Source organism: Schistocerca cancellata, chromosome 6, assembly GCF_023864275.1.
Source record: "Schistocerca cancellata isolate TAMUIC-IGC-003103 chromosome 6, iqSchCanc2.1, whole genome shotgun sequence".
NCBI lineage: Eukaryota > Metazoa > Arthropoda > Insecta > Orthoptera > Acrididae > Schistocerca > Schistocerca cancellata.
The window spans coordinates 238,163,042-238,188,321 of NC_064631.1; the positions used below are offsets into that span (position 1 = coordinate 238,163,042).

General features: G+C 49.1%; 1 protein-coding gene across 1 annotated transcript in view; it reads right to left on the reverse strand.

Moving 5' to 3' along the window:
- Positions 1-7,735: 7,735 nt before the first annotated feature.
- Positions 7,736-25,280, reverse strand: part of LOC126088262 (ribosome-binding protein 1-like) — a 65,235-nt gene continuing 47,690 nt past the window's right edge. Inside the window, exons 2-3 of the mRNA XM_049906392.1 lie at positions 10,608-12,391; positions 7,736-7,816 (exon numbers count right to left, since the gene is read on the reverse strand). Of these exons, the coding sequence (XP_049762349.1) occupies positions 7,736-7,816; positions 10,608-12,391 (1,865 nt within the window). The remainder of the gene's footprint in view (positions 7,817-10,607; positions 12,392-25,280) is intronic.

Here is a 25,280-nt window from a genome sequence, read left to right on the forward strand (position 1 = left end):
GTGCTACAATTGAAAACATACACTCCTGGAAATTGAAATAAGAACACCGTGAATTCATTGTCCCAGGAAGGGGAAACTTTATTGACACATTCCTGGAGTCAGATACATCACATGATCACACTGACAGAACCACAGGCACATAGACACAGGCAACAGAGCATGCACAATGTCGGCACTAATACAGTGTATATCCACCTTTCGCAGCAATGCAGGCTGCTATTCTCCCATGGAGACGATCGTAGAGATGCTGGATGTAGTCCTGTGGAACGGCTTGCCATGCCATTTCCACCTGGCGCCTCAGTTGGACCAGCGTTCGTGCTGGACGTGCAGACCGCGTGAGACGACGCTTCATCCAGTCCCAAACATGCTCAATGGGGGACAGATCCGGAGATCTTGCTGGCCAGGGTAGTTGACTTACACCTTCTAGAGCACGTTGGGTGGCACGGGATACATGCGGACGTGCATTGTCCTGTTGGAACAGCAAGTTCCCTTGCCGGTCTAGGAATGGTAGAACGATGGGTTCGATGACGGTTTGGATGTACCGTGCACTATTCAGTGTCCCCTCGACGATCACCAGTGGTGTACGGCCAGTGTAGGAGATCGCTCCCCACACCATGATGCCGGGTGTTGGCCCTGTGTGCCTCGGTCGTATGCAGTCCTGATTGTGGCGCTCACCTGCACGGCGCCAAACACGCATACGACCATCATTGGCACCAAGGCAGAAGCGACTCTCATCGCTGAAGACGACACGTCTCCATTCGTCCCTCCATTCACGCCTGTCGCGACACCACTGGAGGCGGGCTGCACGATGTTGGGGCGTGAGCGGAAGACGGCCTAACGGTGTGCGGGACCGTAGCCCAGCTTCATGGAGACGGTTGCGAATGGTCCTCGCCGATACCCCAGGAGCAACAGTGTCCCTAATTTGCTGGGAAGTGGCGGTGCGGTCCCCTACGGCACTGCGTAGGATCCTACGGTCTTGGCGTGCATCCGTGCGTCGCTTCGGTCCGGTCCCAGGTCGACGGGCACGTGCACCTTCCGCCGACCACTGGCGACAACATCGATGTACTGTGGAGACCTCACGCCCCACGTGTTGAGCAATTCGGCGGTACGTCCACCCGGCCTCCCGCATGCCCACTATACGCCCTCGCTCAAAGTCCGTCAACTGCACATACGGTTCACGTCCACGCTGTCACGGCATGCTACCAGTGTTAAAGACTGCGATGGAGCTCCGTATGCCACGGCAAACTGGCTGACACTGACGGCGGCGGTGCACAAATGCTGCGCAGCTAGCGCCATTCGACGGCCAACACCGCGGTTCCTGGTGTGTCCGCTGTGCCGTGCGTGTGATCATTGCTTGTACAGCCCTCTCGCAGTGTCCGGAGCAAGTATGGTGGGTCTGACACACCGGTGTCAATGTGTTCTTTTTTCCATTTCCAGGAGTGTATATAGGCATATCTTTAGCAACTCTGACTTCTGAAAGCTGAAATATGTATTTTCGAAAAATTTCAGCCATTCGTTCTGGCAGGTAATATTGACTTACAATTATAATCTGAAACTTTTCAAGACAGAAAATTCTTCAATCATACATAGTGATCATACATTGCTGACTCACAAATATCTAATTCATAAACCAATGTCCTCTCTATTTTTTCCCGTACCACTTCTTTACTCAAAGATATCTACTCAAAAATATCAAAACCTAACAACTGATCAGATCATTTTGTAAGATAAAAAAACATGTTTATGAAACTTTTATGTCACCTTGAAATTTCTCGATGATTACTTCAAGAGCAATGGTCTCCTGCATTTTTTTAAAAAATTTCTTTAGCTTTCGCTCCCAAATAACCCAGTTTCCTTTCTGTTGTTATGAAGTTATTATTCTCAATAATGACCTTAATTTCTATCACATATATGTTGCTAGTCTGTTTTCTTTATTTGATTACTAAATAAACTCACTTGATGGTCAGTAAACCAAAAGTATGCCGTACTTAAAGGAGCAGAGAAAAATTCTACCAAGATCTTCAGTGGTTCTCCTCCTGATGAACAAAACAAGATTTCAAAGCTTCCCACAGCTGGAACATTCTCTCGAATATAGTCTTTAAAGACAGTCGTCTAGTTTTAGAGTGTGATAAAAGTTCTCTATAGCAGGTATCCACAGATTCATAAAAGTAAGAAAGATCTGAGGTTCTGTATGTGCAAATGGAAAACTAGTTAAAAAGTTACACCACAACTAACTCGATATCAACACACAAAATGTCTGCAGCAGTTGAAACAGTGTTATATAAAATGTGTTCAAAAATGGTTCAAATGGCTCTGAGCACTATGGGACTTAACATCTCAGTTCATCAGTCCCCTAGAACTTAGAACTACTTAAACCTATGTAACCTAAGGACATCACACACATCCATGCCCGAGGCAGGATTCGAACCTGCGACCGCAGCGGTCGCGCGGTTCCAGACTGAAGCGCCTAGAACCGCTCGGCCACCAGCGGCAGGCTATAAAATGTGTGCTAGAGAGCTCACTCCTTCAAAGTTCTTCCCAAGTTTCGATTTTAAGCAACTGAATATGTTTTCACTTCTACTGGTCAACCTCCCCCGGAAACATGTGTTCCAGCTGTGGCCACAAAGTGCTATACATTTTTGTGAATTAATTTTAATATCTGTGAGCGCTAAAATGCATAAGTTAGATACAGCCTGCGATGTTTTGTTTTGTACAGAATTCAGCTGAATTAGCTTAGTTTTTAGAGAGATTTGAGAGCGCACGGAGGCTTTCAGACAGTCGTTCTTCCCGCGAACCATACGCGACTGCAACAGAAAAGGGAGGTAATGACAGTGGCACGTAAATTTCCCTCCGCCACACACCGTTGGGTGTCTTGCGGAGTATGAATGTAGATGTAGACGTAGATTGATATAATGAACAACCGTAGACAATAATTTCAATGGTTTGTGATTGCCGCTATCACTTGCCTGACTTTTTCAAGTAAAAAGTGCAAATGGATACAGAATGAGGAACAAGTACATGTTCCTTTATTGCTGTGGCTTTTGTTCTTGGCACACTTTTCTTTTTATCAGTAACAGAATCAGGATACATAACTGAACACAATTTAGTCGTGCAGTCAAAGTGATTTCGATGAATGATGTTTTCTATATGTAATCAATTCAACGGTAGCAATGAGTACTTCCTCTCTTGCACCCGGTTTTACAAAAAAAGTTATTTCGAACTGGATGCCTCTCCTTCAGACCTTTTGTTCTTTTCGGTCTCCGTATGACGAGTTACGTCAGATTTCCTAGTATACGCAATTGGAAAAACAGGAACAAACTTTGCAAAATGATTCCCCAACTGTGTTGCTTCTTTTTATTTCTGTTCATCCGTCACAGAAAGAGCTTTTACGTTTCGCTTTTGGCATCGCAAAACAATGAGAATTCACACACTATAACAACAAATGGTTGTTATACAGCGTTGCCAACTGCAATCAGATAAACTAGATATAGTATGAGAATAAGTTACTGGCAGTTTCTTTTATGTTATATATTAATACATATTAATATATTGAATCAGTAGAATATAAATTGTAGATTCTCTTACTCGAAAATAGGGACATGTAGAGCCCCGACTGAACCATTTTTAGGTCAACGGGACACATAGTGAAGAATTGTAAGATTTCCGATTAATCAGGAACTCTCTGGAGCAGTTCTCTCCTGTAACTTGATATGGGATGTGCGAAGAAGCGACGGAAAAATAGATTGTGGAATATTTCCGTTCTCTTCCGTGAAGTTTCATGCCCACTTCGACTGCATGACAGCGCCAAAACCGCTGCATCGTCTACGTAACGGCATAATATCCCGTTTATTATGTCATAGCCAAAAGAGTCACAATAATATCTTCCAAGGTTTTCGTGAACGTTAAATCTGCCGTTTATTATAATCGCCGATAATCATTATCAGAAACTGGTGTGAACTTCAATGGGAATGAAAAACCTGTAGCTCAGATCCTACAAAGGGGGAACTCTCAGAGGTTTTTAACGGAAAGTAATACTGCATGAGATTATGTTTGCAAAATTGTACATTATTTTTAAAGTACTGAAATTAAATGTTACTGACATAAAATTGTTTTTATTTTGCAACGTTTGAGGTACATATTCGCTGTAATCGTAATTTCTTGCAACACATTTTACGTTTTATACATTGGCACAAGACTTTTATTTGTCGTTCCGCTTCCACTCTGGTTTGCCGTGCATTGTTACGAAATTGTGACTCAGTGTTGTCAACAAAGACATACAGATTTCTATTATTAACAAAGCTCAATAGACTTTACTTATTGATACACCTTCTCAGCAAATGACGTCGACAACTAGCGAAACTGACGCATAACCATGATATTACCAAAGCGTGGTAACGGTTGGTTTTAATCAAGGGCAACGGCAAGCTGACTTAACTTGCTGTTGTTTTGACGATCCTGTTTTATATTAATTTCACTAATTTTCAGACCGTCCACTGTATGCCTATAGAATATCTTCACCATGTTTCAACGCGTCCCTTTAACGTTTTCATACATGCTTTAATGAGGAACCCATTCAGATTTGTCGCGCTAGTTGTCTCCCGGCGAATGTCGCCATGTTGGGTTTCCAGCTTCCACCGCTAAACATAACATAGGTAAGTTTTTTCCAGCCAGTACTGTACTAAGGCATTTGTCGCGAAATTTTATTTTATTCAGCGTGCGGGTTTCCCACGATTTGTCCTAGTTTTGAGAGCGTCAGCGGCAGTCCTGGAGAGGGGGGGGGGGGGCGGGGGTGATTGTACTACTCTCCGCGGTAATCACAGACCTTTTTTGTGTCTGAAACAATACGACTGATTTGAAATCAGTGGATTTTAATAAATCTTAGTTAAAATTCACTAATGACGACTGGTGCATAGGTAGTTTCGTTCGTTTTCTACCAAGGAAACCAGCGGCAAGCACTCTTAGACACACCCCTATACACACATTGGTCTGTGCACGAAGGCGCGCAATGCAAATATGTTAAAAAAGCCTCGCTTGAAAATATTATTTTTCAGGCGGTCGTATCTCTATCTGTATTGATCACAGAGATAGTCTCAACTGCTTTCGATAGACCTTGGCCCTGTAATCGTTTGTATACCTATCCGAAGAACGTGTATACTGTACCTGTCCTACAGTACAGGGTCAAAATTTAAACATTACACACATCCTCCATCCCACGCAAACTGAATTATGTGTGGTTTATGCCGTACCTTAGGTGGTTATAAAATCGCCATTGTGTCCATGGGTGGTTCCTGAGAAAAAACCGTGCTTTTTGGGTATGTAAAATGCCAACTGCGGGGATCGCATGAAACGGTAGAAACCGGTGTTTAGCCTTTTTTGCACCTTGGGCGGCAATTATCTAAACAACTAACCACAGCAAATGGCTTAATTCTTAACTGTACGTTCATACAGAAACATATTTTTCCGTTTTCGTAAATTTGTATCCGTTATAAAAATACACCCGAAAAACCATGAGTTTTGAGTACCAAAAATATCAGTTGTGGGAATGATCATTCCACAGTTCCTATTAATGGCAAATTCTCGACTTTTTACTTTATCTCTTTAAGATGTTGTTCTGGAGGAACATTGAAACTGTTTTCGATATCATTATCCGTTACCGAGATCTAGAGATTCAAAGTCACCATACTTATTGCACGTAACATACGGTCTGAGGCGTAAATAGTTTTAACAGACGTAGTGAAAGCGTGGTAAGGGTTCTGCGGTCATCACAAGAGTTCTGAGGTCCCCAGACTACGTTGTTACTCAATATTTTTTCACCAATAAAACTTCATGACGCTCTGAATGTGTATATTGGACACTTCGCGTCGATACATACAGTTTCTGCACAGAATGGTAGTGCAGTGGCTAAAAATGGGCATGCCTGAAAAGAAAAAGTGACTGCCAAAAAATTTTGCAAAACTGGATAGACTGCAAATTCAGTACAATATTCATAATAATATTTTTACTCTTTTAAGACATAATCATAAGCCGGGCTTTTTCGATACATAGCGATTGATAACCAAAGTAGCCAGAGAAAATATAAAGCAAACAGTTTTCTGTTAACCTTATATTGTGTGTACTTATTTGCTGTTTACATGTTTCAAAGTAAATAAATTGTCAAAGCTTTACTGATTTATAGGCTATCCTAGAAAAACTGCGACAAGCTTTAACGACAGGTTCCTGACACCAAACCAAGAAAGAAATGTCTGGTAAGCATGTGCTCTAGTATACAATCCTTAAGAGCTATGAGCACTTCTTCAGTAGAAGACACGTTTCACACTAGCGAAGATGAACAACTGCTCATAGTTCTTAAAGTATGCATTTTAGTCCCCCTGTTTACTGCACTTTTTTTTTCTTGGTTTGGTCCGTACTACCTCCTCCCAAAATATGCGAAGCAAAGTCCTTCGATGAAAGAGATCTGTTTCGCAGCATGGAAGCTGAACTAGTGCTCATTGCTCTTAAGGTATGCATTTTACAGCCCATGTTCACCACACATTTCTTTCTTGTTTTGATGTAAGGAACCTATCCCTAAAGATTGTCAGTGGCTGTTTTTTTTTTTTACACCATGTATAGATTTTGTTTTACAGGATGCTCACAATAAAGTGTCGAACACCTTGAGATGTGGTAGTACTTACAGAAACAAGGAAAATAAGTCCAATAAAAACGCGTCCGAAAACGCATACTATCAGAGATAAGATGGGCCGCGCGACGCTTGGTTGCGGATATTAGCACAGTCGTTGCATTGGCACTCTGTCAAATGTGTCGACAGGATATTATGATATCTAAGTCACAGTACTCTACTTACAATTAAAAAACTCAACTCCGCGCGAAGAGGCCAGAAGGCCCAACAGTACTGACCGGCCGCCGTGTCGTCCTCAGCCCACAGGCGTCACTGGATGTGGATATGGAGGGGCGTGTGGTCAGCACACCGCTCTTCCAGCTGTATGTCAGTTTACGAGACTAGGGCCGCTATTTCTCAATCGAGTAGTTTGCCTCACAAGGGCTGAGTGCACCCCGCTTACCAACAGCGCTCGGCAGACCGGATGGTCACCCATCCAAGTGCTGGCCCAGCCCGACAGTGCTTAACTTCGGCGATCTGACGGGAACTGGTGTTACCATTGCGGCAAGACCATTAGCTGGTCTGAATTAGTTGTGTGGTTCGAGTCGTGTTGTAGGCTACGATAGTTTTCGTCGTGTTTGTGTGCCGCATTCTACAGTACTGTCAATCCTTGGTACGTATCACGGTATTCTACCTTCTTCTGTTACTGCGCTGTTTATACGTACACACGGTGCAATACATTCACATTTTCTCTCTTACATCATTTGTTAGCGTGGAAGCTTACTACTCGATAAGTGAAATGGTGGATATGATACTCTGCTATGGTATAGCAAATGGTCGTACTCTGCAAGCCCGTGCCCTCAACCCTGAAAACTATCCACAGCACAGAATGTCCTGTAATAAGCTGTCCCGCAGCGTCTTAGGGACACAGTTCCCCTTGCACCTTGGAAGGCTGACAGTGGAAGCCATCTCACAGTCCACACGCCTGACATGGCGGACCGTGTGCTACATTCGATGGAAGAAACCCCTGGGATCAGTGTGCAATGATTAGCAGCAGCAGAAGACGGGTCTCACTCTCTGATCTGGGTGGTACTTCATGAACAATTGCTGTACACTTATCATCTACAGGGCGTTCAGGCCCTAAGGCCACAGGATCATCATGGCAGACGGTGGTTCTGTCCGGCTGTTGCAGAGGTGTGCCGCAGATCCACTTTTCACACCCTAGATTTTATTTACGGATTATGCCCTAAATGTCCGTGTTTTCTATACCTGTCTGGGATCAGCAGTTTGAGAGATGGCAGGCCTAGCAGAAAGTCATTCTTCGCAGCTATAGAAAACTCCATTAAAGTTCCTATCTCCAACAAAAATCAGTACAAAAAACGAGAAAGTCACGATGAGCTATGTTTCTGTAGGGTCTCTAAGCATGCCAAAAATCCGTTCTCAGTTTTAACTAGAAATGAACGGAGTTAATTTTTCCCCTAAGTACGTAAATTCCTCGTGAAGGAAACAATTTCAGATTTACGTCATATCTCGAGAACTATTAAACTCACTACAACATCTTTCTCTTTTTCATTGGTTACCGAAATATCTAGTTTGGTAATGGATCAGTTACGTATCCCACTGCGTTTGCTATCTACATGTTTCAAAAATTGACATTAAGTAATTTTGTCAATATATGACTCTAAACAAGGGTAAAGTTTAAAGTCTGTATCTGCTACAAAAATCACGTTAATTTTTGAAATCAAATACGGCACTGATCTCTAATATCTAAATGTATCCCTAGTTTTAGTTAGGACCGGAACAGATTTTTCTTGAAACAGACTAAATTTTACCAACAAGAAGCGTCCCCTACTTGAGAAATGACAGTCACAATCGTTTGGGCAATTGAAGTAGCAACACTGTAGTAGCCGACAATGCCAGGCTGCCATTGATATAATGCTGGCAGGAGCAGTCCAGCATCTTGCTGTCTAATGGCAACTGGTTTCAATCGAATTAATAACTTTACAACTATGAAATACGACGTGTTTTACTTTTTAACCTGAAATGTAGGTATTTGTATTCAGTTACGGGACAGTCTGTACAAATTAGTTGCTGCAGCTGAGGGAATCTGAGTTCTATGCACTGGTGAATCGAGCTGTAGTAAAAATTTGATTTATGATTACCATGTTGTTTTCAAAAATATGTATTAAAAGCAATAATGTTCTTATCACTTGGTCAGTTACAGTGTATACACCACCCACTCAAAAAATTTTGAGACTAATTTTATTCTTAGTGTAATAGCGATGTCAGCGCATTAACTACTGTGGTAGCTTGAACTAACAACTGTAAACAATAAATGTCCCTTCCGCCAGTCAATTGTGAGCAAGTAGTGTTAATTAGTGGATCCGCGGGAGTAGCGTGTCAAGGTTGTGTTACAAGTAACAGTTGAACGACCATTCAAGACACTTTCCAGAATGTTTTGAAGAACAGAAAAGTGAGTGCAAAGTTTGTCCCACACATCTTGATACCACAACGAAACCAAAGACGCGAGGACGCTTGCCATGACGTGACTGAAACGCAAACACACAGCTGTTTTCAGAAAAAAAATCATCACGGGTGACGAGACTTGGTGCTCTCAAAACGGACTTACCACAAAAGGACAAAGTACAGAAATTCACATGAACGGTGAACACTTTGATGACATACCCGACATTCAAGCCGACGTGGCGGGTGAGTTGAATAACATCTCAAAGGAGGACTTTTCTGACCCAAGTTGGGAGAAACTATTTAGGGCACCTGACGTAATGAAACAACCATTCTTAACTTTCCGTAGTTTTTATTACTTCAGTCCATAAGCATTTTGGACTGATAGGGTACACGGCTTAAATAGCGATTGTTGCAAGTATTTTATTTTACTTTTATTGTGGAGAGATCTATGATTCACGAAAGGTAAGTGACTAATCTTTTCAGATTTGCGAGAGTATTGTCCAAGCAACACGTAAAGTGAGCAAAACGAAGGTTCTCTACAGTATTTACGAGAACATATAATACTTATACTAAATATAGAGCTGAATAGTAGCAATTTGGTTACCATCTGACCATTCGCAACGTTTTTCGACTCCGGTTTCAAAACCGGATCTCGTTTCTTCGCAGTTGATTGCTTTTGTCAATTAGGCAATCTGACAGTCAAAGATATGTTTGATCGAATGAACGGCATAAATCGAGACAGTTCAAAGAAGAGCAGCACGTCTTCTATTATCGCGAAATAGGGGAGAGAGTGTCACTGACGTGATAAAGTATTTGGGGTGGACATCGTTAAAACAAAGGCGTTTTTCGTTGCGGCGGAATCTCTTCACGAAATTTCAATCACCAGCTTTCTCCTTCGAATGCGAAAACATGTTGTTGACGTCAACTTACGTAGGGAGAAACAGGAAGAAACGATCATCATCATAATAGAAGAGAAATCAGAGCTTACACGGAAAGCTGTGTGTTCGTTTCTTCCGCGAGCTGTTCGAGACTCAAATAATAGAGAATTATTGCGAAGGTGGTTCGATGAACCGTCTACCAGGCACTCTAGTGTGGTTTGCAGAGTATCCATGTAGATGTAAACGTAGAAGGGACAAGGTGCTGGCAGTAGAACGCAAGCCTGGCAGACCCCCCCTGCAGGTTCGGGGGTTAGAATAGGCCCGCGGTATTCCTGCCTGACGTAAGAGGCGACTAAAAGGAGTCCACCCCCCTCAAGGGGGTAGTTAGCGCCTGCGTCCGGAGACGGACGGTTTCACGACCTATATTTGTGGTCTTTTTGGTTTTTCACTTCTCGTTTCTTCCTTCCTTTGGTTGGTTCCTTTCTTTGTTCTTCTCCATCTCACTGTCTTCCTTACTCTTTCCCTTGCCTTCTTCTCCTTGCCTTCTTCTCCTTGCCTTCTTCTCCTTGCCTTCTTCTCCTTGCCTTCTTCTCCTTGCCTTCTTCTCCTTGCCTTCTTCTCCTTGCCTTCTTCTCCTTGCCTTCTTCTCCTTGCCTTCTTCTCCTTGCCTCCTTCTCCTTGCCTCCTTCTCCTTGCCTCCTTCTCCTTCCCTCCTTCTCCTTGCCTCCTTCTCCTTGCCTCCTTCTCCTTGCCTCCTTCTCCTTGCCTCCTTCTCCTTGCCTCCTTCTCCTTGCCTCCTTCTCCTTGCCTCCTTCTCCTTGCCTCCTTCTCCTTGCCTCCTTCTCCTTGCCTCCTTCTCCTTGCCTCCTTCTCCTTGCCTCCTTCTCCTTGCCTCCTTCTCCTTGCCTCCTTGCCTCCTTCTCCTTGCCTCCTTCTCCTTGCCTCCTTCTCCTTGCCTCCTTCTCCTTGCCTCCTTCTCCTTGCCTCCTTCTCCCTGCCTCCTTCTCCTTGCCTCCTTCTCCTTGCCTCCTTCTCCTTGCCTCCTTCTCCTTGCCTCCTTCTCCTTGCCTCCTTCTCCTTGCCTCCTTCTCCTTGCCTCCTTCTCCTTGCCTCCTTCTCCGTGCCTCCTTCTCCTTGCCTCCTTCTCCTTGCCTCCTTCTCCTTGCCTCCTTCTCCTTGCCTCCTTCTCCTTGCCTCCTTCTCCTTGCCTCCTTCTCCTTGCCTCCTTCTCCTTGCCTCCTTCTCCTTGCCTCCTTCTCCTTGCCTCCTTCTCCTTGCCTCCTTCTCCTTGCCTCCTTCTTCTTGCCTCCTTCTCCTTGCCTCCTTCTCCTTGCCTCCTTCTCCTTCTCCTTGCCTCCTACTCCTTGCCTCCTTCTCCTTGCCTCCTTCTCTTTGCCTCCTTCTCCTTGCCTCCTTCTCCTTGCCTCCTTCTCCTTGCCTCCTTCTCCTTGCCTCCTTCTCCTTGCCTCCTTCTCCTTGCCTCCTTCTCCTTGCCTCCTTCTCCTTGCCTCCTTCTCCTTGCCTCCTTCTCCTTGCCTCCTTCTCCTTGCCTCCTTCTCCTTGCCTCCTTCTCCTTGCCTCCTTCTCCTTGCCTCCTTCTCCTTGCCTCCTTCTCCTTGCCTCCTTCTCCTTGCCTCCTTCTCCTTGCCTCCTCCTCCTTGCCTCCTTCTCCTTGCCTCCTTCTCCTTGCCTCCTTCTCCTTGACTCCTCCTCCTTGCCTCCTCCTCCTTGCCTCCTCCTCCTTGCCTCCTCCTCCTCCTTGCCTCCTCCTCCTTGCCTCCTCCTCCTTGCCTCCTCCTCCTTGCCTCCTCCTCCTTGCCTCCTTCTCCTTGCCTCCTCCTCCTTGCCTCCTCCTCCTTGCCTCCTCCTCCTTGCCTCCTCCTCCTTGCCTCCTCCTCCTTGCCTCCTCCTCCTTGCCTCCTCCTCCTTGCCTCCTCCTCCTTGCCTCCTCCTCCTTGCCTCCTCCTCCTTGCCTCCTCCTCCTTGCCTCCTCGTCCTTGCCTCCTCCTCCTTGCCTCCTCCTCCTTGCCTCCTCCTTCTTGCCTCCTCCTCCTTGCCTCCTCCTCCTTGCCTCCTCCTCCTTGCCTCCTCCTCCTTGCCTCCTCCTCCTTGCCCCCTCCTCCTTGCCCCCTTCTCCTTGCCCCCTCCTCCTTGCCCCCTCCTCCTTGCCCCCTCCTCCTTGCCCCCTTCTCCTTGCCCCCTCCACCTTGCCCCCTTCTCCTTGCCCCCTCCTCCTTGCCCCCTTCCCCTTGCCCCCTTCTCCTTGCCCCCTTCTCCTTGCCCCCTTCTCCTTGCCCCCTTCTCCTTGCCCCCTTCTCCTTGCCCCCTTCTCCTTGCCCCCTTCTCCTTGCCCCCTTCTCCTTGCCCCCTTCTCCTTGCCTCCTTCTCCTTGCCCCCTTCTCCTTGCCCCCTTCTCCTTGCCCCCTTCTACTTGCCTCCTTCTCCTTGCCCCCTTCTCCTTGCCCCCTTCTCCTTGCCCCCTTCTCCTTGCCCCCTTCTCCTTGCCCCCTTCTCCTTGCCCCCTTCTCCTTGCCCCCTTCTCCTTGCCCTCTTCTCCTTGCCCTCTCCTCCTTTCCTCCTTTTCCTTGCCTTCTCTTGGTCTCCGCCTCGGCGTTTGAGACAGTCTGTCCTCTCTCTCTTCCTGTTTCTCTTCTTCCTTCCTCCCTGTGCGCGCCTGAAGGCCGACCCACGCGTTCGCACGCGTTGCCGGTGACGGGGTAACGCGTAATTCCCCGCCCTGGGTAGACAAGTAAGGCACGCACGTACCCCCTGGTAAAGACCAGGCCCAGGGAGGGGTGACTGCCTGAGCTGATACCTTCTGACCATGCCGATTGGTCCCTCCGTCTGTTTCTCGGGAGGTGTGACCTGAGGTGTAAACATTCACCTAAGGCGGGAGTGCCCTCTGAGAGGGTCCCCATAAGGAAGGAGCGCGTCATCGGAGACGCTGGCAATCGTGGGGGATTCCTCCGCAATGGATTTCTCTTCTTCTCTCTCGACTTCTGCCCACAAACGGAAACATGACCAGCCACCAGTGACAAAAGTACTACCGCCTGCCCCACAGTTCCTCGTAGTTTCTCGATCTGAGGACGGAAAGGATTTTTCCTCTGTCAACCCTTTCGTTATCCAGAAGGGCGTAGATGCCATAGCCGGTACTGTTAAGTCTTGTACAAGGTTGCGTAATGGTACCTCGCTACTAGAAACTGAGAGCGCCTTTCAGGCACAGAAACTGCTTCGAGCCACACTCCTGTACACGTTCCCTGTCCGGGTGGAGGCTCACCGAACTTTGAATTCGTCTCGTGGTGTGGTCTATACTAGATCTCTTGACGGATTGACTGACGAGGAGATTCAGTCTTTCCTCGCTGAGCAGGGCGTGACGGCTGTCCATACGGTCACGAAAAAGGTCAACAATGACCTTGTACCGACCCGGACACTTTTCTTGACCTTTGATAGTGTTCAGCTGCCATCGCGCATCAAAGCGGGCTACGAGGTTATTTCTGTTCGCCCCTATGTCCCGACACCTACGCGCTGCTACCAGTGTCAGCGTTTTAATCACACTCGCCAGTCTTGTTCCAATGCGGCTAAATGTGTCACTTGTGGCAGGGATGCCCATGAGGGTGACTGTCCACCTCCGTCTCCTCGTTGTGTGAAGTGAACTGTCAGGGTGACCATGCAGCGTCCTCCCGCGACTGTCCCATCTATAAGGAAGAACGATGTATCCAAGAAATTCGGGTCAAAGAGAAAGTGTCCACCTCGGCTGCTCGCAAGCTATTTCCTAGTAGGAAGCCCACGCTGCTTCCAGCGGGTAAATACAGTACTGTCCTCGCCTCTCCTCGGACTACCAGGGAGGTGGCAACCCAGACATGCGATCTGACCTTCAGCAACACGGTCGTCCGTTCGGCCAGTGCTAAGATCGCGCGGTCGACGTCTCCTCTTCCTCCCATCACCCCACAGACACAAGCCCCTTCATCAGCTTCTGCTAAGACGAAGACCCAGAAGTCAGATGCACGGGCCTTCAAGAAGGAACCGTCCCGTGCGGACTTCCTACGTACCTCGACCTCCCAGCCATCGACCAGTTCTTCCACCAAACGACCTTCCAAGAAGGCTCATAGGAAGCACAGTTCTCCTCCTCCGCCACGGCGCATTTCTTCTCCTGCGCCACCCAGCGGTTGCCGCCCCAGGCCGTCATCCGTTTCGCCTGGCCGCACCGCTGGTAGCCGAACATCCGGCCGTTCACCAGCGGAGGAAGTTCCCCCTCCCGGCCATCTTACCAAGATGGCCGATGAACCTATAGCACCAATGGACGATGACTGTCCGCCTACTGATAGCGGCGGCAGTGCTCGCTCGAAGCCAGGCCCTCAGTGGCCTTCGAGGTGACCCCTTCTTTCATCTTCCTTTTCTTCTTACGATGGCACTTATTCACTGGAATATTCGCAGCATTCGCTCCAACCGAGAGGACTTGAAGTTGCTGCTCCACTTGCACCGTCCGCTCGTCGTATCCCTCCAGGAAACGAAGCTACGCCCATGCGATCAAATTGCCTTGGCACACTACACCTCTGTGTGTTTTGACCTACCCCCTGTGGTAGGTATTCCGGCTCATGGAGGGGTTATGTTGCTGGTCCGGGATCATATTTACTACGATCCCATCACATTGCACACCGGCCTGCAGGCAGTTGCCATCCGAATTCCTCTCCCCACTTTTACATTTTCCATTTTCCATTTGTACCGTTTACACTCCATCGTCGTCTGCCGTTACCAGGGCAGACATGATGCAAATTATTGCTCAGCTACCTGCACCATTTTTGTTAACTGGAGACTTCAATGCCCACCATCCCCTTTGGGGCTCTCCAGCATCGTGCCCGAGGGGCTCCCTGTTAGCAGACCTTTTCAACCAGCTCAATCTTGTCTGCCTCAATACTGGCGCCCCTACTTCTCTTTCGGACACATCTCACACCTATTCCCATTTAGACCTCTCTATATGTATTACCCGACTTGCACGCCGGTTTGAGTGGTATGCACTTTGATACATATTCGAGCGACCACATCCCGTGTGTTATCCATCTCCTGCAGCATACCCCCTCTCCGTGCTCATCTAGTTGGAACATCTCCAAAGCAGACTGGGGGCTCTTCTCTTCCAGGGCGACCTTTCAGGATCAAACCTTCACAAGCTGCGATCGTCAGGTCGCACACCTCACGGAAGTCATTCTCACTGCTGCTGAATATTCCATCCCTCACCCTACTTCTTCTCCACGTCGCGTACAGGTCCCCTGGTGGACCGCAGCATGTAGAGACGCTTTACGTGCTCGTCGACGTGCTTTACGCACCTTTAAACGCCACCCTACAGTGGCGAATTGTATCAGTTATAAACGATTACGTGCACAGTGTCGTCGTATTATTAAAGGAAGCAAGAAAGCCAGCGGGGCTGCTTTCACAAGCACCTTCAACAGTTTTACTCCTTCTTCTGTTGTCTGGGGTAGCCTGCGCCGGCTATCTGGCACTAAGGTCCACTCACCAGTTTCTGGCTTGACGGTCGCGAATGACGTCCTTGTGGCCCCTGAGGATGTCTCCAATGCCTTCGGCCGCTTTTTCGCAGAGGTTTCGAGCTCCGCTCATTACCACCCTGCCTTCCTCTCCCGAAAACAGGCAGAGGAGGCTAGGCCACCTAACTTCCGCTCCTCGAATCGTGAAAGTTATAATGCCCCATTCACCATGCGGGAACTCGAAAACGCACTTGCCCGGTCACGGTCCTTCGCTCCAGGGCCTGATTCTATTCATATTCACATGCTGAAGAACCTTTCTCCTGCTGGTAAAGGTTTCCTTCTTCGTACTTACAATCGCATCTGGATTGAGGGACATGTTCCCGCATGCTGGCGCGAGTCTATTGTTATCCCGATTCCTAAGCCGGGGAAGGACAAACACTTGCCTTCCAGTTATCGACCCATCTCGCTTACCAGCTGTTTCTGTGGAGCGAATGGTTAACTCTCGTTTGGTTGGCTGCTCGAGTCTCGACGCCTACTTAACAATGTACAATGTGGATTTCATAGGCGCCGCTATGCAGTTGACCATCTGGTTACCTTGTCGACCTTCATTATGAATAATTTCTTGCGGAAGCGCCCGACCGCGGCTGTGTTCTTTGATTTGGAGAAGGTTTACGACACCTGTTGGAGGGCGGGCATTCTCCACACCATGCATACATGGGGCCTTCGCGGTCGCCTCCCTCTTTTTATTCGTTCCTTTTTAATGGATCGACAGTTCAGGGTACGTGTGGGTTCTGTCCTGTCAGACACCTTTCGCCAGGAGAATGGGGTGCCACAGGGCTCAGTTTTGAGCGTCGCTCTGTTCGCCATAGCGATCAATCCAATAATGGATTGCCTCCCAGCTGATGTATCAGGCTCCCTTTTCATGGACGATTTTACCATCTATTGCAGCGCGCAGCGTACATGTTTCTTGGAGCGCTGTCTTCAGCGTTCTCTTGACCGTCTTTACTCCTGGAGTGTCGCCAATGGCTTCCGTTTTTCTGCCGAGAAGACGGTCTGTATTAACTTCTGGCGCTACAAATTCTCCCACCGTCCTTAAGACTCGGTCCCGTTGCTCTCCCATTCGTGGAGACAACAAAATTTTTAGGTCTTACATTTGACAGGAAACTTAGCTGGTCTCCACATGTGTCATATTTGGCTGCCCGTTGTACCCGTTCTCTAAATGTCCTCCGTGTTCTCAGTGGTATGTCGTGGGGAGCGGATCGAACAGTCCTACTTCGTCTATATCGGTCGATCGGCCGCTCCAAGCTGGATTATGGGAGCTTCGTATACTCCTCTGCACGGCCATCCATCTTACGCCGCCTCAACTCCATACAACATCGGGGTTTACGTCTTGCGATCGGAGCGTTTTATACTAGTCCCGTCGAGAGTCTTCATGCTGACGCTGGTGAATTGCCACTCACCTACCGGCGCGATATACTGCTTTGTCGGTATGCCTGACGGCTACTGTCAATGCCCGACCACCCGTCTTATCGTTCCTTTTTTGACGACTCTCTAGACCGTCAATACGGGTTGTACGTCTCTGCCCTGCTACCCCCTGGAGCTTTCGTCGCCTCCTTCAACACCTTAATTTTTCAATCCCTGCAACCTTGCGAGTGGGCGAGAGCCACACGCCACCTTGGCTCCAGGCTCAGGTTCGCGTTCACCTTGACCTCAGCTCGCTCCCAAAGGAGGTTACCCCCGGTTCGGTCTACCACTCCCGTTTTGTCGAACTTCGTTCGAAGTTCATTAATATGACCTTCGTTTATACAGATGGCTGTAAGACCAATGACGGTGCCGGGTGTTCTTTTATTGTCGGGGCACAAAGTTTCAAATACCGGCTCCATGGCCATTGTTCGGTCTTCACAGCTGAGCTCTTTGCCCTCTACCAGGCTGTTCTTTACATCTGCCGCCACCGACATTCTGCTTATGTCATCTGCTCCGATTCCCTGAGCGCCATCCAGAGCCTCAGTGATCCGTACCCGGTTCACCCTTTCGTGCACCGGATTCAACGCTCTCTTCAGCAGCTGGTGGACGTCGGTTCTCCGGTTAGCTTTATGTGGGTTCCTGGCCATGTCGGTATCCCTGGGAACGAAGCTGCAGATGCCGCGGCCAAGGCTGCGGTCCTCCAGCCTCGGACAGCTTCTTGTTGTGTCCCTTCGTCAGATTGTAGCAGGGTCATCTGTCGGCGCATTTTATCGCTGTGGCATGCCGATTGGGCTGTACTTACGGACAATAAGCTTCGGGCCTTGAAACCTCTTCCCGCGGCTTGGACGTCCTCCTCCCGCCCTTCTCGGCGGGAGGAGGTCGTTTTGGCCCGGTTACGAATTGGACACTGCCGGTTCAGCCATCGCCATCTGCTGACGGCTGCGCCGGCGCCGTTCTGCCCATGTGGACAATTGCTGACGGTCCGCCACATTTTAACGTCCTGTCCGGATTTTAACACACTGCGTCTTGATCTTGGCCTGCCATGTAGTCTAGCTGCCATTTTAGCGGATGACCCACGAGCAGCTGCTCGCGTTCTTCGTTTTATCAACTTGACCAACCTCTCTAAGGACATTTGATTATGCCGTTTTTTTTTTTAATCCTATGCCTGTCAGTCTGTCTTTTATCGTGTTTTCCCTTTAGTTGCTGTTTTAAACTTGTGCCTCGCGGTGCATTCCTACGTAGTCTGGGCGCTAATGACCATTGAAGTTGTGCGCCCTAAAACCACAAAAAAAGCCTGGCAGACTAAAAAACCTGTTGCAGTGCCTTGAGATGAGTTTCTCCATGGGTGCCCACAGGCTGTCCTATCAGAAGGGGCAAAACATTTGCCATATGCACCTGATTTAGAAATTCTGAGGACGCTGTTACGTGCTCTTCAATTTCTCTTCTTGGTTGCTACAGAGCAGTTTTGGAGCGTAGCCAATGTAATTAACATAAACAGCTCCGCAGTATAATGTCCTTACAGTCCCAGATTTTATGTTGTCCGCCATTTACGTTATTTTTCTTTTGGTGCCACCGTAAGTCCCATTCTCTAAAACATTATTTTCGTCCCAATTAAATTGCAGATGGATAACATTTACCACATTTGCATTTTGAAACCGCTACCACATGTTTCAACATTGATTATCAAATCCGGTTGTTTGGAATCTTTAATCTGTAAGATAATGCATCAAATAAAACTGCACAGTTTGTTTCAGAACCTAAGTCATTTTGAGCTACATAACAAATCTAATATTTAGGAAACGTTTTCGCAATGCCTCGTCACCAAACTACCCCCAACTGCAACAAATAATCAAAAACAGCATTTGAATTCGTTTTCCCTATTGAAGGCAAGTCATATAATGCACAAAACAATAAGCATGAAACAATTGATTTCAACCAGCAACTTAGCGCGATTAGTTGGTTACAGCTTCATAAGATTCTCACTGACGAGTTCTATACTCGTAGTTTCGGTTGCCATATCGTTAACAAAATTACTTGACTTTTCAACTACATCTTTATGCCATTCGGAATTGATATGCATTTTTTCAGGTATGTGAAACTTTTTGAAATTGCTGAATTTGCAGTTTAAGAATGCGGCATGATGTGTGCCATGTTTATACGTGGCTGGGAAAGAACATAACTTAAAATCGCACCTTTAATTGCTTTAGAATAAACCAACGATGGATTTAATGACAGCCAGTCCAACTGTAATTTTCTCTTTACGCCGTCTACGGTATTTCAGAAATTATAATTTTTGTCCGATTTTCATGGATTCAGCAAAATCTTGCAATTTAGGGAACTGACAATCTTTTTCTTTTCGATACAGTTTTCGATATCTGAAATACTATTGAAGGGGCTACTCCCCTCTTCATCAAATCATTTGAAGCAAAGATAGATACCAGCTACGACTCAACTTTCTCAATCAACACGATTACTGATTTTTTAATAGAGATATCTGAGTTTAATTCACCGTTTCTTTGTGATATTTCATAGCAGGAACTATATATTTTACATTTTTCTATTCTATCGGTTGCGTATGACTTCATACACGACAGTAAGGGGAGATGGGGTACAGAGTTGTAGCAACTGTCAACATAGGAAAGCTGGATAAGAGTAGTCACTAAACAAATATATTATACTATAACTGACATGTGATTACATTTTCACGCAGTTTGGGTGCATAGATCCAAAAAATCAGTACCCAGAACAACCACCTCTGGCCGTAATAACGGCCTTGATACGCTTGGGCATTGAGTCAAACAGAGCTTGGATGGCGTGTACAGGTGCAGCTACCCATGCAGCTTCAACACGATACCACAGTTCATCAAGAGTATCCCCCTGCGGGTCCGGGGATTAGAATAGGCCCGAGGTATTCCTGCCTGTCGTAAGAGGCGACTAAAAGGAGTCCATCCCCCTCACGGGGGTAGTTAGCGCCTGCGTCCGGAGACGGACGGTTCCACGACCTATAATCGTGGTCTTTTTGGTTTTTCACTTCTCGTTTCTTCCTTCCTTTTGTTGGTTCCTTTCTTTGCTCTTCTCCACCTCACTCTCTTCCTTACTCTTTCCCTTGACTTCTCCTTGCCTACTCATTGCCTTTTTCTCCTTGCCTTCTCATTGCCTTTTTCTCCTTGCCTTCTCATTGCCTTTTTCTCCTTGCCTTCTCATTGCCTTTTTCTCCTTGCCTTCTCATTGCCTTTTTCTCCTTGCCTTCTCATTGCCTTTTTCTCCTTGCCTTCTCATTGCCTTTTTCTCCTTGCCTTCTCATTGCCTTTTTCTCCTTGCCTTCTCATTGCCTTCTTCTCCTTGCCTTCTCTGGTCTCCGCCTTGGCGTTTGAGACAGTCTGTCCTCTTTCTCCCTCTCTCTCTTCTTTTTCCTCTTCTTCCTTCCTCCCTGTGCGTGCCTGAAGGCCGACCCACGCGTTCGCACGCGTAGCCGGTGACGGGGTAACGCGTAAGTCCCCGCCCTGGGTAGACATGTAAGGCACGCGCGTACCCCCTGGTAAAGGCCAGGCCCGGGGAGGGGTGATTGCCTGAGCTGATACCTTCTGACCATGCCGATTGGTCCCTCCATCTGTTTCTCGGGAGGTGTGACCTGGGGTGTAAACATTCACCTAAGGCGGGAGTGCCCTCTGAGAGGGTCCCCATAAGGAAGGAGCGCGTCATCGGAGACGCTGGCAATCGTGGGGGATTCCTCCACAATGGATTTCTCTTCTTCTCTCTCGACTTCTGCCCACAAACGGAAACATGACCAGCCACCAGTGACAAAAGTACTACCGCCTGCCCCACAGTTCCTCGTAGTTTCTCGATCTGAGGACGGAAAGGATTTTTCCTCTGTCAACCCTTTCGTTATCCAGAAGGGCGTAGATGCCATAGCCGGATCTGTCAAATCTTGTACCAGGTTGCGTAACGGCACCTTATTACTAGAAACTGAGAGTGCCTTTCAGGCACAAAAACTGCTTCGGGCCACCCTCCTGTACACGTTCCCTGTCCGGGTGGAGGCTCACCGAACTTTGAATTCGTCTCGTGGTGTAGTCTATACTAGCTCCCTCGACGGATTGACTGACGAGGAGCTTCAATCTTTCCTCGCTGAGCAGGGCGTGACGGCTGTCCATCGGGTCATGAAAAAGGTCAACAATGACCTTGTACCGACCCGGACACTTTTCTTGACCTTCGATAGTGTTAAGCTGCCATCGCGCATCAAAGCGGGCTACGAGGTTATTTCTGTTCGCCCCTATGTCCCGACACCTACGCGCTGCTACCAGTGTCAGCGTTTCAATCACACTCGACAGTCTTGTTCCAATGCGGCTAAATGTGTCACTTGTGGCAGGGATGCCCATGAGGGTGACTGTCCACCTCCGTCTCCTCGTTGTGTGAACTGTCAGGGTGACCATGCCGCATCCTCCCGCGACTGTCCTGTCTATAAGGAAGAACGCTGTATCCAAGAAATTCGGGTCAAAGAGAAAGTGTCCACCTCGGCTGCTCGCAAGCTATTGGCTAGTAGGAAGCCCACGCTGCTCCCAGCGGGGAAATACAGTACTGTCCTCGCCTCTCCTCGGACTACCCGGGAGGTAGCAACCCAGACATGCGATCTGACCTTCAGCAACACGGTCGTCCGTTCGGCCAGTGCTAAGATCGCGCGGTCGACGTCTCCTCTTCCTCCCGTCACCCCTCAGACACAAGCACCTTCATCAGCTTCTGCTAAGACGAAGACCCAGAAGTCAGATGCACGGGCCTTCAAGAAGGAACCATCCCGTGCAGACTTCCTCCGTCGCTCGACCTCCCAGCCTTCGACCGGTACTTCCACCAAACGTCCTTCCAAAAAGGCGCATAGGAAGCACAGTTCTCCTTCTCCGCCACGGCGCATTTCTTCTCCTGCGCCACCCAGCGGTTGCCGCCCCAGGCCGTCATCCGTTTCGCCTGGCCGCACCGCTGGTAGCCGTACATCTGGCCGTTCACCGGCGGAGGAAGCTCCCCCTCCCGGCCATCCTCCCGAGATGGCCGATGACCCTATAGACCCCATGGACGATGACTGTCCGCCTACTGATACCGGCGGCAGTGCTCGCTCGAAGCCAGGCCCTAAGCGGACTTCGAGGTGACCCCTTCTTTCATCTTCCTTTTCTTACGATGGCACTTATTCACTGGAATATTCGCAGCATTCGCTCCAACCGAGAGGACTTGAAGTTGCTGCTCCGCTTGCATCGTCCGCTCGTCGTAGCCCTCCAGGAAACGAAGCTACGCCCATGCGATCAAATTGCCTTGGCACACTACACCTCTGTGCGTTTTGACCTACCCCCTGTGGTAGGTATCCCAGCTCATGGAGGGGTTATGTTGCTGGTCTGGGATGATATTTACTACGATCCCATCACGTTGCACACCGGCCTGCAGGCAGTTGCCATCCGCACTACTTTCCCCACTTTTACGTTTTCCTTTTGTACCGTTTACACTCCATCGTCATCTGCCGTTACCAGGGCAGACATGATGCAACTTATTGCTCAGCTACCTGCACCATTTTTGTTAACTGGAGACTTCAATGCCCACCATCTCCTTTGGGGCTCTCCAGCATCCTGCCCGAGGGGCTCCTTGTTAGCAGTCTTTTTCAACCAGCTCAATCTTGTCTGCCTCAATACTGGCGCCCCTACTTTTCTTTCGGACACATCTCACACCTATTCCCATTTAGACCTCTCTATATGTACTCCCCAACTTGCACGCCGGTTTGAGTGGTATGCACTTTCTGATACATATTCGAGCGACCACTTCCCGTGTGTTATCCATCTCCTGCAGCATACTCCCTCTCCGTGCTCCTCTAGTTGGACCATCTCCAAGGCAGACTGGGGGCTCTTCTCTTCCAGGGCGACCTTTCAGGATCAAACCTTCACAAGCTGCGATCGTCAGGTCGCACACCTCATGGAAGTCATTCTCGCTGCTGCTGAATATTCCATCCCTCACCCTACTTCTTCTCCACGTCGCGTCCCCCTGCGGGTCCGGGGTAAGAATAGGCCCGAGGTATTCCTGCCTGTCGTACGAGGCGTCTAAAAGGAGTTTCAACTGTTTCGGCCTTCCATGTGATGGTCCCCCTTGGGGTTTGACCTCCATTTTTCTAAATTTCTACAGAAGTACGAGCCTTTTGGGGAAGGACACCTTACGTGGTGTACCACTGGTCCTAAGTGCACTCAGACCTTGGCACTCAGCATTGCACCGGCGTTGTAACCATATCCACTATTACTCAAATTGGGCCTCAACGCCTTTTGGGTTGTCCCAGTTACGCCCATAGTGCGTCTCCATCTGCACCAGCGATCATGATGGACTTTCCATGGCACCAGAAATCCAGCACGGTAGCCAGCCCGTTGTGGTGGGGTCGTCATGTACCCTCTAGGTTGTAGCCCCCTGACAACACAGGGATCGTACTGCCGATACCTGAGCTGCACCCTCCCCACGCCAAGGAGTAGATGCCCGTCTCCTTGGGGCATCAGGACTCCCGGCAATGGTCATCCTGCCAGGTGGCCCTTGCTGCGGCTGGGTGGCGCCCGTGGGGAGAGCCCCTGGTCGGAGTGGGTGGTATCGGGGCGGACGTTTCGCAGATGAAACGTCACCACGTATCGGGTCGCTCTGCGGCCGAGTCTTTCAAAAGAAAAAGTACCGTTTCTGGTTCTGGTTCTCCTGCCCCTTCCCCCTTGGCCACTCCATGGGAGGAGGGACAGGCCCGCCGGCTTGGAGCGAAGTACTTCCCCCGCTATTTGGTCTGTTCTCGAACCGATGGGGGGACATTCGCCACCTCCAAGCCCATGTTCTTTGTTCAGCACATTGAGGACATCTTCGGGGAAATCGAGGCTCTCAGCAAGATGCGTTCAGGGTCCGTACTTATCAAGACCACGTCCGCCACACAGTCGGCGGCGCTCCAGGCGTGCGACCGCCTAGGGGACATCCCAGTCTCCATTGTCCCGCATCTGGCACTCAATAGGACGCAGGGGGTTATTTTTCATCGTGACCTCCTGCTACAATCTGATGAGGAGCTCAGGGCCAACCTGGAGCGCCGAGGCGTGCATTTCGTCTGGCGAGTCCAGCGCGGCCCCAAAGACCGTCGCATCGACACTGGGGCCTTTATCCTCGCCTTCGAGGGGGACGTTCTCCCGGAGATGGTAAAGGTAATGTGCTACCGGTGTGACGTGCGACCCTACGTTCCGCCTCCTATGCGCTGTTTTAGGTGTTTGCGCTTTGGGCACATGTCGTCACGGTGTGAGGCTGAGCCCCTCTGTGGCGATTGTGGCCGTCCTCTTCGTGAGGAACATACATGCACCCCACCACCTCGGTGCGTTAATTGTCCTGGCGTCCACTCGCCTAGATCCTCAGACTGCCCCGCATATCAGAAGGAGAAGAAGATACAAGAAATCAAAACTTTGGATCGGCTGTCTTATTCTGAGGCCAGGAAGAAGTACGACCGCCTCCATCCCGTGCCATTGACCACTTCATTTGCCTCAGTTGTGTCCACTCCTTCCGCGGTATCCTCACCCCTCTCCTGTCCCCCTCCGCCTCCTCCGCCCATCAGGGGGCTCTGCCTCCGCCTCCCAAATCCCTCCCTTCCAAATCCTCCTCCCCCGTGGCCCCCACCACCTCTGCCCCAGGGGCCATCCTTCCTCCTCCTTCTCCCCACACGCCACCTGAGAAGCGATCCTCTTCTCAGGCGTCCATCGGGGACACGTTCCGGACCCCGGCTTCCGAGGTCCGGCGTTCCAAAACGGACCCCGCGCGTGAGGACCTTCTTCGGGTCCAGCCCACCATCCCTGTGCCTCCTCGGCCTTCCAAGAAGGCCTCCAAGAAGAAGTCTCTATCCCCCTCTCCACCCCGGCGCGTTTCGACTGACGCTCCATCCGTGAGTCGCCGCTCCCGGCCGTCCTCAGTTTCGCCGGGACGCTCTGCTGCCAGGCGCTCAGCTGGCCTTTCGTCGGCAAATGATGCTGCCCCTCCTACACAACCAGGGACAGCGGCCACAGCTGGCGACCAGTCGATGGAACCGGATCCGCCTCCCGTCAGTTGTAGCGTTGTTCCCTCGCAACCTGGCCCTCCGCGGCCGTCGAGGTGACCAGCTCTTCCCCCGTCTCGTTCCCCCAACTTTTTGACTAACGATGGCGTTGTTTCATTGGAACATAAGAGGTATTCGATCTCATCGGGAGGAATTACAACTGCTCCTCCGCCTGCACTGTCCGCTCGTCCTTGGACTCCAGGAAACCAAGTTGCGCCCGACTGACCGTATTGCCTTTACCCACTATACCTTGGAGCGGTATGACCTTACCCCTGTGGACGGTGTCCCAGCTCATGGTGGGGTCATGTTGCTCATTCGGGACGACGTCTATTACCATCCCATCC